This window comes from Canis aureus, chromosome 1 (assembly GCF_053574225.1).
Source record: "Canis aureus isolate CA01 chromosome 1, VMU_Caureus_v.1.0, whole genome shotgun sequence".
Classification (NCBI taxonomy): domain Eukaryota; kingdom Metazoa; phylum Chordata; class Mammalia; order Carnivora; family Canidae; genus Canis; species Canis aureus.
This window is the reverse complement of record NC_135611.1, coordinates 13,803,030-13,818,901: the sequence shown is the minus strand read 5'-3', so window position 1 is coordinate 13,818,901 and position 15,872 is coordinate 13,803,030. Positions and strand designations below refer to the sequence as shown.

At 36.8% G+C, this 15,872-nt stretch overlaps 1 protein-coding gene across 21 annotated transcripts in view; it reads left to right on the top strand.

Annotated features, from left to right (window-relative positions):
• Nucleotides 1-15,872, top strand: part of SERPINB11 (serpin family B member 11) — a 91,913-nt gene that overhangs the window by 54,702 nt on the left and 21,339 nt on the right. For 20 of the 21 annotated variants that reach the window (XR_013375193.1, XR_013375157.1, XR_013375199.1 and 17 more), the window contains 4 exons: nucleotides 3,894-4,078; nucleotides 5,482-5,541; nucleotides 6,722-6,850; nucleotides 9,408-9,525. Coding sequence is in view for 17 of the 21 variants with exons in the window: in XM_077890068.1 (XP_077746194.1) it covers nucleotides 3,894-4,078; nucleotides 5,482-5,541; nucleotides 6,722-6,850; nucleotides 9,408-9,525 (492 nt within the window). In the remaining 4 variants the exon portion in view is untranslated. The remainder of the gene's footprint in view (nucleotides 1-3,893; nucleotides 4,079-5,481; nucleotides 5,542-6,721; nucleotides 6,851-9,407; nucleotides 9,526-15,872) is intronic. The other variant, XM_077890619.1, reaches the window with a different exon arrangement.

Below are 15,872 nucleotides of genomic sequence, written 5' to 3'. Positions count from 1 at the left end.
CTAATACACATCCATTGTTGGGTGATTGTGCAAGACATGGATGATTTCACGGGTAGGTTTTCCCTGCCCTCAAGGAGCGCTAAGTCTAGGGAGGAAGATTAACATATTCAGTGAATAAGAATCTGTAAATTCATCCACATATTTGTGTCTCAGTGTCTCACAGAGACAACTACTCAGATGTAGAGGAAATGGTCAATTAAGGTTGCTGCATAAAATCCGTTGAACACCAGAATAACATGGACACTCTTGTGCTAACAGCCAGAGGGGTGGAATTTTGGAAAGTGAATGATGAAAGTAGGGCTCTGAAGAGCTAAGTTAATGATAGTGAAAACTCTGTCTTGCAAATAACCGTGCCAAATACCAAAGTTCATGCTTTAATTCTAAGTATATATTCCCAATAATTTTTGAGAAAAATCTAAACCGAAAGCTTTTCTTCTTGGTTCTGTGAATTAAATGCGTGAAGAGCTAGATATTATTGTGAAGTGAGAAATAATACTATATTTAATAACCATTAATTATCAGAATAAGCCTATTAATGCCTTGTATCTTGAACAAAATTTCTTAATTTTTCTAATAAGATGCTATTCTTATAGGGATAATAATGGTAATGCCATAAAAATAAAGCCATTTTACCTCAAATAAAAGCTTATCTGAGTAGAATCCAGTGGCAAGTGGGGAGATCATGGGTTTCAGAACAGATGGACCTGTGTTCGAATCATGGCTCCACCACTTACGATATGTGAATTCCCAAACCCTCACTGCTATCTCTGGAAAACTTGGGTAATATGACCCATCCTGTAGGACTTAAACTCTGAATAATGTATGCAGTGCTTGGCACATACACGAACCCTGTGATTCAGTCATTTCCTTTACAGAGAAATCTCACACAGGTGTGTAAGGGTGTGTGTGTGTGTGCGTGTGAGGATGCTTATCATAGCTCTGTTGCTGATGGTGTGTAGGAGGAGGCCATATGGGTGTCTGTCACTGGGGAATGGTTAGGAAAAAAGTGAAGGCATGAAAACACAGTTCTTACAAGTAACAGATAATGTTTCCCGAGTAACATGGATGAGTCTTAAAAATGTAGTACTCAGTGAAAAAAAATTCAATGTAAGCTCATTTATGAAAATGAAAAATGCATAAAATAAGGAAACAAATATTTTTAAGGACTCATGTAAATAAAAGAATACACTTTAAACAAATTGTAAGTGTTGTGTATGGGAGTGGAAGAGAAAGGAAATGAATTGGGTTGAAGTCAATAAGCAAAGAAGAGAATTGTGGCCCAGTGATCACTGTGCCAAGAACTGAGGGTGTGGTTACTCAGTCCTCCATGCTTATGGTTAAAAAACAGAAAAGAAACAAACATTAATATAAAAGTGCAGTGCTCACATAGGTGGTCAGTATATTTCACATTCTTTTCCTAGGTGCCCCCAAAACTGTAGGGCTACTGGAACTCTGACATGCAGGCAGGCTTTTTATAATGACAATGTGACATAGTTTTAAAAAGAATAAATTTACATTTACTTATAAGTCTGAAGTCTGAAATTGCATTCTAGAACCTGACTCCATTAGCTAACTCCATTAGAATCAGCATGAAGAGCGTATGGCTTGGACATGCTTTATTATTGGATCAAAATTGAAACCATTATTAAAATAACTAAATAAAGAGCTTTCAAGGATATTGTTATTATTAGAGCTGTTACAGAGAGCTGTATTAAATTAAAATTAACTTGAAGAACAGTGTCCTCTTAAAGGCACATGTTAGTATTCTCATTAAATAAAATCAGCAAAACCTTTGTATTATACCTTTAAAAAAACTGTCAGAGAGAAAAGAAAAATACAGTCCAGGCTTGTTATAATATAACTCTTAGGCTCTATTATATTATGCTGGGTGGTCTGATGATTGAAATAGGTAGCATCTAGTCCTTAATGATTATTTTAGGACAACCAGTTTCAATTACAGGGATGTGTCATCACCATTTTTGCCATATAAATTTGGTAGGTCATTATTTTGAAAGTTCACAAGTAACACGTTTCCTTTCAGTCTCTTGTTGCCTGAGAAATGCTGAGCTGTGCACTCTCCTCCCCACCCCAGATCTGAGGCCTTCCTTCACCCTAGGCTTGGCTTTGTTTGGCTCTGAAGGCACAAAGCACTGTGTTTTAGTGAGAGGTGTGACACTAATGCCTAAATCAGTAACCAACAGAGTCACACCCCAGAGAACACACTTCCAGCAAGCTCAGATCAGATATGTCCTGGCTGAAAACAAGGCAAGTTAGTAACTGAAATAAATATTCCCCAGGCAGAGATAATAGACTGGCCGTCTGTCATAATAGCCTGGAGAATATAGGTCTAGACTTGGATTCTACAAGAGTGCACAGCTGTAATCTAGAAGACGAGAGGAAGAAGAATGAAGTACTTCAGATTGCTGGGGGGACTAAATGAGGGAAAAGATGTAGCTGTGCTAGAAATGTGTGAATGTGAGGTAGGTAGATAATCTACCTACCAAACAAGGGTGTATAAAGAAATCCCTAAAGTAAGTTAGGATGCCTTTAGGTGCAAGTAACAAAAGACTCAACCAAAGTGAGTTAAAATATAAGGAAACCTCCTCTTACATGACAAGAAATCCCAAGGTAGGACAGATTTGGGGTAGGTTAATCTGTCTACTAAGCTGTGTGTCAACAAAGACTCTGGTTCTGTCCACCTTTCCTCTCTGACATCTGACTTAGCCTCTTGGGCTGGCACATCACACATGGTCACACAATAGCTGTTGTGATAGTAGTCACGTGAAGACACAACAACCCTGAGAGGAAGAAGAGGGCTGGCCTGAGAGTCTTTTATCAAAGGAAGGCCTCTTCTAGAAGTCCTGCAGTGACTTTTTGTAGTTACTGGCAAAAATCATGGCACCTTCCAATCCTTAAAATTCTACTTATTTCCCCAAAACTTGATTGAGGAATAATTGACAAATATATATTCAAAGGGTACAATGTGATGATATCATACACATAAACATTGTGGAATGTTTCCCAAGATCATATCCATCACCCCATATAGTTAACTTTGTGTGTGTGTGTGTGTGTGTGTGTGTGAGAGAGAGAGAGAGAGAGAGATAATGCTTAAGAGCTACTCTCAGCAACTTTGAACTGTACATCATTTCCATATTTTTAACTTCAGTCACCATGCTGTACATTAGATCCTCAGAACTTATAACTTAAAATCTGTACCTAATTAGTCACTCATAAGGGATAGACAATTACCTCAATTGACTTAAGCCAATCAAGGCTTGCTCCTGGGGCCGGGGGAGCATGAAACCTTCTCTGAAGTACATGCCTAAGTGAAAGCTGCTTCATGAGATCTGTGTCGTCTTAGCACAGAAGGGAAGGGAAGGGAAGGGCTGAACAGCAGGCAATCAATTTTTTACTGTGCCATCTGGGGAGAATTTGAAGGTATCCGCAAAGAGAAAAGTGTTCTCCTGTGAGGCCATGAAGATGGGCAGCCTAGTGGGGCAGCATCTCATTTGGCTGAACTTGTGTAGCTCAAGAATTTTTCTATACAAATTCCAGGACAAGGGAGGTCTAACAGCATAGACAGTGAGTGCACAAAGACCCGATTCCTTCTCATTGTTCACTGCAGAACAATGTTAAATGTACACAAATGGCACTGAGACAGCTTTGAATTACAGGTCGAAAGGAATAAGATCTTCCATTCATTAGAATCTGCAACTACTGTGAATTCCCGCCTCCAGCATTTACAGATCTCTCAAAAACTATGAATATGTAATTTTTCATGAAACAGTGTGCCCAGACTCTCATATTCATGAAATGTAGTAACTGAACTCTGTAGATTATCTGTACTTCCAAGTGATATTCTGAGATCTTTCCCCCCCATCTGTTCTCAGGTAGTGTTGGGCATAAAATGGATACTCTCAGCACAGCAAACACTGAATTTTGCCTTGATGTGTTCAAAGAACTGAACAGTAACAACGTAGGAGATAACATCTTCTTTTCACCACTGAGCCTGCTCTATGCTCTAAGTATGGTCCTCCTTGGTGCCAGAGGAAACAGTGCAGAGCAGATGGAAAAGGTATGGAACACAGTGAAGATTTCCTCATGGCCTAGAGGTCATCCATGCACCCCTCTGGGTCAGCCAAATAGTCACATCTCTAGAAATTCTTCCATCTTGTGAAAGAAGAAACATCTGGGAAAATCATATTTCTTAAAAATGAATAATGGCATAAATAATTTAATAATTATAATACAAATATCCTAATACATGCAACACAGTCTCTTCCTTGCCATCAGTGCTCTCACACCTACATTTCTGCAGTGTACGTTAGAGTTTATTTTTCCAGTGATTTAAATATTACAGAGAACACGTGTGGTACTATTCTTGTCCTCTGGAATTGTAAACTGCACTAAAACTTAATGGGGACGCCTGAGTGGCTCAGCGGTTGAGCGCCTGCCTTTGGCTCAGGGGGTGATCCCGGATTCCCGGGTTTGAGTCCCACATAGGGCTCTTTGCATGGAGCCTGCTTCTCCCTCTGCCTGTGTCTCTGCCTCTCTCTCTCTGTGTCTGTCATGAATAAATAAATAAAATCTTAAAAAAAAAACCCAAAACAACAAAAAACTTAATGATACTTGAAAAGCCCTCAAGTTTTAAAAATTATTCATCAGTACATTTGAAGTTCCTAAGAGTCCTGTGTGGCAGGTAGGGGTCGTTATCCCCATTTTACAGATGGGGAAACAGAGAGACTAGGAGAAAAGGGGTAAGTTTTCAGGTCACACAGGCAGATGTATAGTGATTGTTCCATTATATGTATTTTTTATAATAAATTTATTTTTTATTGGTGTTCAACCCAGTGCTCATCCCGTCAAGTGCCCCCCTCAGTGCCCGTCACCCATTCACCCCCACCCCCCGCCCTCCTCCCCTTCCACCACCCCTAGTTCGTTTCCCAGAGCTAGGAGTCGTATTTTTAATTGCTGTGGAAAGTTAGATGAATATCGCTTCACAGCCCTAGGATACTTACATATCGTACTGTCATTTGCCCTTTATTTCTTTACTCCATATTTTAATGCACTTTCATGATTTTCTTTCTCTCAAAATAGGTATTATATAGGGACACCATGTAACGTTTTACATGACCCTGGATGGGCACTGTCCTAGTGAGCGGCCTGAGGATGGTAGGAGGGAGCAGAAGAGCCTGGGATAAGAGCTCTGTCCCTGGAGATTGACAGAGGGTGGTCGAGGAATATCTCTCTTGTGCTCAGTTTCTCTAGCATGAAACAAGGATAATAGTATCCACTTGTAAAGCTGTTGAGAGTTCAGTAAGATACATGAAGGCTTAGTTCAGTACTTAGAATATGACATCACTAAATGTTAGCTGTTGTTGGTCTTTATCTGAAATGGAAAAAGAGATGCTTGTAAATATTCACTTTTATAGACTCTGTTGCTTTTGATGCCAGTCAATCCCTCTTTTTCTTTCCTAGGTACTTCACTTTAGTCATATGACACAGTCACTAAAACCAGAGTTCAAGGACTCAGCTAAGGTATGATAATATCATTGCTGAGCTGTCAAATGTTCTAACAGAAGAGCACCAAGAAATTATAGTGCAGGGGTTAAGGAGCAGAGCCTCTCTTTAGTCCTTAAGGGAGCTAGCAGTGTCTCGCTTGGTCTACTCCTTTGGTCTTCCTGATAATCACTATGGCCTATAGAGTTAACAGTGATAATAATGATGGTAACAATGATCAAGTCCCCCAGATTTTATCATATGATTTATTATCATCCTTGCTCAAACTTGATGTTCTTTTATGGACTGTGCCATATATCTCAATATGGGATTGAGTCTGCCAGCCTCATCAAAAAGTGGTAGATTTTTGTCAGTGGGAGCATTAAGAAAGGACCCTGATGTCTGCCTATAATTAGACCCCCAGGAAAATAGGGCCTGAGGCTGCTCAGCCCATGTTGCCTGGGAACATGGTCCCTGCTCTTTTCTAGTAAGAGAATTCCTTCTGACATGAAAATTACATAGAATTCGCACATGAAGACGGTTGTGTGTTTGATCATGATTGATTGAGAAAACACATAAGTGCATATAGGTTCACAGAATAGTTGCTTCACAGAACCCTGCTTGTTGTGAGGAAATGAAAGCTCGTAATTTGGGAAACTTTGCTTTAGGAAAGGCCTACCCCTATAATGTCCTTGAGTTCAGTTGCATCAAAACTGTAGGTCTAACAAAATTGCTCCCATGAGGGTCAGATGGGTGAGTGAAGTCAGGTCACTGAAATACTGAAGTGTCTGGTTGCATGGTTTCATAGGAAACTGAGACATTGAAAGTAGTGTAATAGAGAAGAGATGATTTGATAGGTACAGGGACAGCAATATAACTTGAATCATCATCCTGAAGACCCCACTGCGATCTCTTTATGAAAACTTGTGTTTCTGGACTAACCTATTTGGGCCAGCAAGCACTTGTGTGTTTTGCAATAGCTTACAGTTCTGCACACAATCTGTGGGAGTAAGGTCACAGAGTGTTGAGATTAGTGTGCTAGAGGAAATCTAGAGAAGGAACATGCTTTAAACTCTCCTACTCCTTGTTTGTTAGTATTCTCTACTCTTTTATTCAGAGGCAATCACCTTGCTCTCTCCTTATGTTTTCACACTATAACCCTCTGATGGCAAGAAATCAAGCAACTTAATACTCCATTCTTTGTTTACTGATGCTTCAGTGCAGCCAAGCTGGAAGGATTCACTCAGAGTTTGGAGTCTTATTCTCTCAAATCAACCAGCCAGACTCTAACTATACCCTCAGCATGGCCAACAGACTCTACGGGACAAAGGCAATGGTGTTCCATCAGGTATGTTCATATGGAATGCTGGCCCACAGCTCTCTTGGCATCCTCTAAATTCCAGACCAAAAAATAAGTGAAGAGTGAGAAGAGCTACATGAAATTCATCTTTAAGAGATTAAATTTGAGCTGACTTAGAGTTTCAGTGAAATGGTTTTGCCAAACTCCCATTTAAAGTTGTGAAATATCACATAAAATTTTTATTTCTGCAAAAACCACTGAAGTTGTCCAAGAAGCAAGGTCATGGATGAAGCACAAAACAAAGTAGTTAAGAATTCTCTTGTGGATTAGAAGAAAAATGAGTTACATCTCCTGTCCCTTTTTCAAAGGTCCTTGATGGCAGGGTACCAAGAATCAGTGGAGAGTGTACTGGACTGGGAGCCAAGAGATCTGAATTCTATTCCCTGTTAGACATATGACTTTGCACAGGTCACTTTTATGTTTAAAATGAGAGCATTAGACTTAAGTTCTTTCTAGCTTCCAAGATTCTTTTTTTTTTTAGAAGTTTTTATTTATTTATTTATTTATTTATTTATTTATTTATTTATTTATTTTTAATATTCTTTTTTTTATTGGTGTTCAATTTACCAACATACAGAATAACCCCCAGTGCCCGTCACCCAATCACTCCCACCCCCCGCCCTCCTCCCCTTCTACCACCCCTAGTTCGTTTCCCAGAGTTAGCAGTCAACACTATAACATTTCCCAACAGTATTGTAATATACAGTTTTATTGAGTGCTTACTGTATGCTGTTCACTGTACTTAATGCATTACAGGTATTATCACATTAACTGTCACATATATATAAGTACAAAATTACCATTCTAGAGTCGTGAGGCAGATTCTGAAAAGTCCAATTGACAAAGGTTACAGAGATAATTAAATGGCAAAGCCTGAATCTGACCCTTGACCAAATCCATCATCCTGTTTTGATTGCTGTGTCATCCTGCTACGATTGAGGTGGAATGCTAGCTGGAGTGACATAATTTTTATTTGACCTGTTTTATTTACATCTGAGCTGAGGGGGAGCAGGATGGAGTCCTGAATGTCTAATGTTCTTCTCTGGTCTGGTAGCACATTCTGTGTCTTATAGTTGATTGTCAGAATTTTTGCAGCTTGGAGTAGCCCATCCCAAACTATAGGTATTTTGGAGGTATTTCCTTCTACTGTCCTAAAAGCATAGAGGGAATATTATATGCGGTACCTGCTGCTGAAGTGGTAGGGATGGATAGTCATGGTGCCTGAAATTAGAGCACTCCTCTCACCCCTCTGCCTCCCCAAAACAGTGATCTGGGTATAAATAACAGAGAAGTGTGGATTTGGAATAATGATGATCATATCTATTCCTGAAGCATGAAGCTCCTCATTAGTATCATGAGGATTGTCATGATCTGTTGCATGCATGAAATATTATTATTCCAGGATTCTCTCTGGAAAAACTTTCATCTCATGGGCTAAGGGCAGTCACTTCAGCATGTTCCACCCACAGTTGGACCAGCTGAGGACAACAGGCTCCGAGTTTGCTGTTATCAAGCTTTCTTTTTATTCTATACTGGATTTAGGGCCAAGAGAACCCAGTTAAACAAATGGCAAGCCAAACTCCAGGCAGCCACTTTCATACCTGCCATAGTTCTAAGTCTTATATCATCCTAATCAGTTCATGGTGGAGCTCTGGGTCCTGCTGGACTATAGGAGGTATGTTCCCAAGGTCTCAAGAATGGAATGGCAGGTAGTTTCATTTGGGTCCATGTAAATTTGGCTGCTGCCTTGGCAGTGAGGCAGTGGAAAGTTGCCATATCTAGGAATTAAGGACCATGGCTGAATATCAGTGATAAGTCCAGAATATCATATGGGGGGGCGGGGGATTTGGGAACTTGGTGAAAAGGAGGGCTAGGCTTTAAAAAAAATTTTAAAAAGGAGGGCTAGGTTCTTTATACTAGATTTGCACACTAATTTTCTTTAGATGGTATAGGTGAATAAAATAGTTCTTTAAGATATTTTTGTTCACATTTTATATAAAGTTGAAAAAATGTCAATTACGTACAACAGAGAATATTATTATCATTTTATCTCTAGTGGCTTTTGGGGAGGTTGATACACACACACACACACACACACACACACACACACACACACTGTGGGAAGACCTAACTCTCTGTTAGACCTCAAACAAGCAAAATGTAATCACTCTGATCCTTACTCAGGTAATCACTCTAGATCTCAGTTTTCCAGTCTAGAACATAGGGCAGTAACTCCCATTTGTCTGCTTCGAGAGGACAGAGTAGTGAGAGTGAACTGCCAGTTGCCATTTTTGCTTTGAGCATTTTAGAATGAAGAATGCCAGTGATAAGATGGAAGAAGCAACCAGAATTTCTAAACATTCCTTTTGGAAAGCTTTATTTAAATCCATTTGTTTTATTATGAATAAGTACATATGGTTTCTGCTTCCTTCCAGACATATATACATGAGCTGCTTTTATCTCTGTTGTAGATTTTAGAACACAGAGAGCTGTAAGCTTTTGCTTCCCTTACACTATTTTTGTGTGATTATTCTTTCTTTTACAGCAATATTTAACTTGTTCTGAGAAACTGTATCAAGCTATGCCGCAAACTGTTGATTTTGAACAGTCTCCAGAAGAAACCCGGAAAACTATTAATGCTTGGGTTGAAAGTAAAACTAATGGTAAGAGTAAGTCCCACATGTGTCTCCCAACCTCATTCACACTGTTTTGATAAGCTCCCTGAGTCAGTGCTGACAAGGAAGCTGGGTGAAGTTCAGGACCCAACATAGGCAGGTCCAGGATGGAGGAAATGGGGGAGTATTTTGGAATATTTGTAAATGTCCTTTACAGTCATTTGTCCTGATTGGGAGCTAAGCCAAGTGACTTGGCAAGAATGAGAAGAATGCTCTTTCTACTTTATAGAAGTGTTGTACATTCTGCAATTAAATTTAATGAAATTTAAATCTACCTTTCACGATTTTAAAATAAACCTTCTAATTGTCAAATATTTCTTTAAAGCAGGTTAAATATTTAATTTTAAACATGTATTCACTTTATTATTTTAAAACATCTAGTTAAGATTTAAAGAAAAACAAATAGAATAATATAATGAATCTTTTCTGACCCCTAGCTCAGCTGCAGGATTTTTTACCCAAAGCCAATCTTATAGCTATACCTCGCCCTTTGCCCACTACCTCTTCCAGGACAAATCCCAGGTACCATCTTTTTTTGTCAGGTTGTTTCCTCTCAAAAATATTAGTTATTTAAAAGAAAATGCCACCACACGATTATTACATAGAGAAAATTAAAAATAATCATTTAATATTAACAAATAGTGATTTTTTCTATTTCCCCAATTGTCTCTTCTGTTTGAATCAGGACCCAAATAATATTTATACTTTGCAGTTGGTCAGTATGTTTCTTACATCTTGATTTTTATTTTGTATTTTTTTAATTTTTAAAAAGATTTTATTTATTTGAGAGAGAGCACATGCAAATGAGAGAGAGAGAGAGCGCAAGGGGAAAGGAGGGACAGAGAGAGAATGAGAATAGACTCAATGATGAACAGGAAACCTGATGTGGGGCTCGATCCCAGGACCCTGAGATCATGGCCTGAGCCCAAGGCAGATGCTTAACCAGTGGAACCACCCAGGACCCACATCTTGATTTTTAAAGTAAACTTTTTTTTTATTGAAATACATGTACTTATGGAAAAGTTCATAATTGCTGTTCGATGAATTATCACAAAGCAGAAATTGTCACAAGAGTGAATGCCCTCAGGTAACCTTCCACCTCTACCAGGTCAGAGAAATAAAACATCAGTTACTGAGAAGGGCACACTCCAAGGCCATTTTTGTGTCTCCTCCCAGAAACTAACCCACCCTATTCCCAAACATTAAGACTTCTCTGACTTCTTTTATTATATATTAGTTCTGGCTATTTAAAAATTTCATGTAATTGGAATCATAAAGTATATATTTAGGGTTTTTTAGGTTTTTTGTTTGTGAGATTCATTCATGTGACTACAGGATGGCATGATTTGCTCATTTTCATTGATGTCAGTTTTGTTCTCTTAAAATACCTAAATATGTTAATCCAGTCTACTGAGTCTTAATGAATGCTTGGGACATTTTTAGTTTGGGTCTATTTTGAATAGTGCTGCTATAAGCATTATGATATATATCTTTTGGTACATATATTGTATGTGATTTTGTTGGATGGATACCTTGAAATGGAATTGCTGGTAATACAAAGTATATATATACCATTTTGGTAAATATGTTTTCAAAAGTGGCTTGCTAATGTACTTGCCCAAGCAATTAATGAGAGTTTTATTTATTCCTCAACTTTGCCAACACCTGTTAAGTCTTATTAACTTTAGTCATTGTAGTTAGTTTAACTTAATTTAATTTTATTTTTTAAAGATTTATTTATTTATTCATGAGAGACATAGACTGAGAGAGAGAGGCAGAGACACAGGCAGAGGGAGAAGCAGGCTCCTTGCAGGGAGCCTGATGCGGGACTTGATCCCAGATCCCAGGATCACGACCTGAGTCAAAGGCAGGTGCCCAGCCACTGAGCCAGCCAGGCGTCCCATAGCTTGTTTAATTTTAATTTGCATTTCCTTTATGAATGAAGACATTGGACATTTTTCATACACTTCATATCTTCCTTTATAAAGTGCCTATTTGAATCTTTTGCCCATATGTAAGGATGGTTTGTCTGTTTTTCTCTTACACATTTTTTAAAAAGGATTTTATTTATTTAAGAGAGGGAGAATGATGAGGAGGGGTAAAAGGAGAAAGAGAGAGAAGCAGACTCCCTGCTAAAGCAGGAAGCCCGATGGGGGATTGGATCCCTAGACCCAGAGCTCATGACCTGAGCCAAAGGCAGAGGCTTAATCAACTGAGCCACCCAGGCACCCTGATTTTTCATTATACATTTTTAGGAGTTCTTTCCATATACTGAATATATGTGCTGCAAGTAATTTCTACCATTTTGTATCTCCCCCTAATGGTGCCTTTGATGAATAGAAGTAAAATTTATCAATATTTTCCTTTATCATCAGTACCTTGGCATACTTTTAAATAAATCTTTTGTTCACTCCTAGCTCATGAAAATATTTTTATAATTATCTACTAGAAACTATGTTTCACTCTAGTCAAGATTCATTAAAAAATTCATTCCACTCCACATGGACATCTAGTTGACATAGCACTATTTATTGGGAAGATGATCCTTTCACCACTACACTACAATGTAAACTTTATCATAAATCAGATGGCCACATATGTGTGAATCTGTTTCTGGGTTCAGAGTGCTTCATTTGTGTATTTACTCTCATGAAAATACCACCATTATAGTGGCTTTGCAGTATGTTTTGATAGCTGGAAGTGTTAAGTCCAATGTTGATCCTCTTCTGGGGCTGCCTTGACTTTGCCCGAGTTTTTGCATTCCATATATATTTTGTTTATTTATTTATATATTTAAGTAAGTTGGCACACATTGTTACATTAGTTGCAAGTTTACAACATAATGACTCAAGTTTATACATTATGCTATGTTCACCATAGTTATAGCTACCATCTGTTCCAATACATAGCTATGAAAATATCATTGACTATATTCCTTATGCTGTGTTTTTTATTCCCTTGACTTACATTCATTCCATAACTGGAAGCCTCTGTCTCCCTTTCTTCTTCACCCATTTTGCCCAGCCCCCAGCCCGTCTCTCCTCTGGCAACCATCAGTTTGTTCTCAGCATTTGTAGGTCTGATTCTGCTCTTTGTTTATTCATTTGTTGTTGTTTTATGCAGCTATAAAAAAAGAAGAGACCATGCCATTTGTGACAACGTGGAGGACCCAGAGGGTATTAATGCTGAGTGAAAAAAGTTAGACTGAGAAAGGCAAAATATATGATATCACATATGATATCACCATAAGTGATAAATCCATACGCATTTTAAAATCAACTTGTCAATTTTTGTTAAATGTTCTGGTTGAAATTTTAGTTGGAATGATATATATTGATCTATAGACTTGGAGAGAACCAGCATCTTTATAATATTTAGCTTCCAATCCATTTCCATGAGTTTATCTCCGTTTAGGTCCTCTAATTTTTTTCAATAACATTTTGTGTATCTCCATGTTAATGTTTTGCATGTCTTTTGATAAATGGTTTTCAGATATTTGAAATGTTCATGGAATTTTACCTAGTACCAATTATTTTAAATTTTATTTGTTGTTCATGTAGAAATATATAATTGGCTTTCATATGTTAATATTGCTGAATTCTCTTAATTCTAGTTTATTATTTTAGATTTTCTATAAATACAGTCATTTCCTCTTCAACCTTTCTTGCTTCTTTTCTTTTCTTATTGGCTAGTGACTGCAGCTGAACAGAAGTACTGATACTGGGGTGTTCTTATGTTGTCTTGTTCTGGACTTCTAGCTTGTTTCCAAATGGTTTTAATAATATATATTTAGGTATAATGTTTGTTGCAGGTATTTTTATGAATACATTTTTTTCAGATTAGGGTTTCTTTCTACTTCTTGTTTGCTAAGAATTTTTGACACAAATGACTAACCATATTGTATTTCAAAGCCTTTTCTGTATCTATTGAGGTATGATTTTTCTTCTTTATTATACTAATTTAGTGGATTACATTAATTGATTTTTAATGTCAAACCAAACTTTTAGTCCTAGAATAAACCAAACTTGTCATGGTATATTATACTTTTTGCTTTATACTTTATTATCTCTAGATTTGATTTCTTAATATTTTTCTTAAAGATTTTGCACCAATGCTCATGAAAGGATTTGACCTTAGTTTTTTATTTATTGAATTATTTTTGTCAGTTCAGGTATCAAAGTTATACTCACTTTATGAAACTAGTTGGTAAATGTTTCTCCTCTTTTTCTGATTTCCAAAAGAGAGTTTATGTAAGGTTAGTGTGCATTTGTCTTCTTTAAATACTTGGAAGAACACACTTGTGAGCCCTCTGTGCATGGTGTTTTCTATGTGGGAAAATTTTAATTAGAGATTTGATTTCTTTAATAAATAGAGGCCTATTTCTATTTTCTGTTTTCTTCTTGTGTACGTTTTTGCAAGGAATATGCCCATTTTATCTGAATTTTCAAATGTATTAGCATAAACTTGCTCATAATAGCCTAGTATTATCTTCTTAATGTCTTATGGATATATAGTATTGTCATTTAATTTCTGGAAATCTAAATTGTACATTTTTCTTTTTTTTCTTTTTTCTTTTTTTTTTTTAAGATTTTATTTATTATTCATGAGAGAGACACAGAGAGAGAGAAAGGGAGGCAGAGACACAGGCAGAGGGAGAAGCAAAGGGAGAAGCAGGCTCTGTGCAGGGAGCCCGATGTGGGACTCGATCCCAGGACTCCAGGATCATGCCCTGAGCCGAAGGCAGGCGCTAAACCACTGAGCCACCCAGGGATCCCCTTTTTTTTCTTTTTTCTTAATTAGACTTACAGATTTGTAGTTTTTTAGTCTTTTCAAAAAATCAACTTGTATTTTCTCTAATAAAGATTTTTTATTACATTAATATTTATGATTATCATTTATTTCCTTCTTTTTATTATGTTGGTATTGCTATTCTTTTTTGAGTTTCTTGAGATGAACAATTGATTTTCAGATCTTTGCATTTAAGACAGTGGCTTTGCTTCTAGGTGTCATTTTAAATCCATCTCATAATTTTCCATTTGTTTTATTTTCATTATAATTTAGTTCAAAATATTTTCTAATTTTCACTGAGAGGTCTCTGAATCATGGGTTATTTAAAAATGTTCTATTTATTTCCAAAAATTTGGCTATTTTCTAGTTGTTTTTTAGTTATTGAGTTTTAGTTCTGTTATAACCAAAGAATATAATCGTTCAATTATTTGAAATTTATTAAGACTTTTTTACAGTAAAACAAATGTTTTGATTTTGATAAAATTTTTATGTGCACTTAAAGATGTATATTCTTTAGATATTGGGTGAGATGTTTAATTTTATCAGGGCAACTTTGTTAATTTTGATGTCTATGTTTGCATATCCTTGCTTATTTTTATCCACTTTTTTTAATCATTTACTGAGAAAGCTGCATTAAAATCTTCCGCTATGATTGTGGATCTTTCTCTTTCTCCTTTTAGTCATGTCCAGTTTTGCTGTGCATATTTTGAAGCTGTGTTATTAGATGCATAGATATTAAATTGCTATATCTTCTCAGTGGATTGGTCCTTTCTTTATTATGAAACACCTATACCACCTTGTCAGATACTGAACTTTAGTTATATTTTCTTTAGCACTGAGAGACCAAGAGTAGTTTTTAAATTCCTAGTATTCACTCTCTTCTCCTTATCTAGCTTGGGGCAACTTTTGAAACTTCGTTATACCTTGAGGGAAAAATTGTTCAGAACTCTCTGTTGAGCTCATGTGTCCATGTTTCATCTTTAGCCTTTCAGTGTTGGTTGCTTGCTTCTTTGAACTTTGTTTTTGGTCTTTCCAACCCTTTTATGATGTTGACAGTTTTACTCAGTTTCTCTGTCTCTTTTAGTCACTTTCTGTTCAGATTTTCACCTCTCCATTGCTTATGTCTAGCAGTTGCTTCAGAAACAACCCAATGTAGAATTAAAAAAAAAAAAAAAAGAAGTGTTCAGCTTTCCTTATAGTTCTTGCCAGTTCATTGGTCTGTTATAAACTGCACTATCAAAGATATCTCTTTACATTTGTTTTTATACTTTAATAATTTCTCTTTTGAGCTTTTAGTTATTTCCTTTTCTTTTTTTCTTATAGAAAATTTGTTGAAGGAAACAAATACTTTCCTGCATTTTCTCATAGTCTAGATGATGATGACTACCCCTTGAAATGTCATTTAATAATGTTCTCTGTTTTTATATTTCTCATAAATTGGCAGTTAGACTTAGAAACTTGATAAGATTCTGGTGATTTTTGCTTGTTTGTTTGTTACTTTTGACAGATATTCTTCATTGGAGGTGTTGTGTTTCCATCAGGAAAGA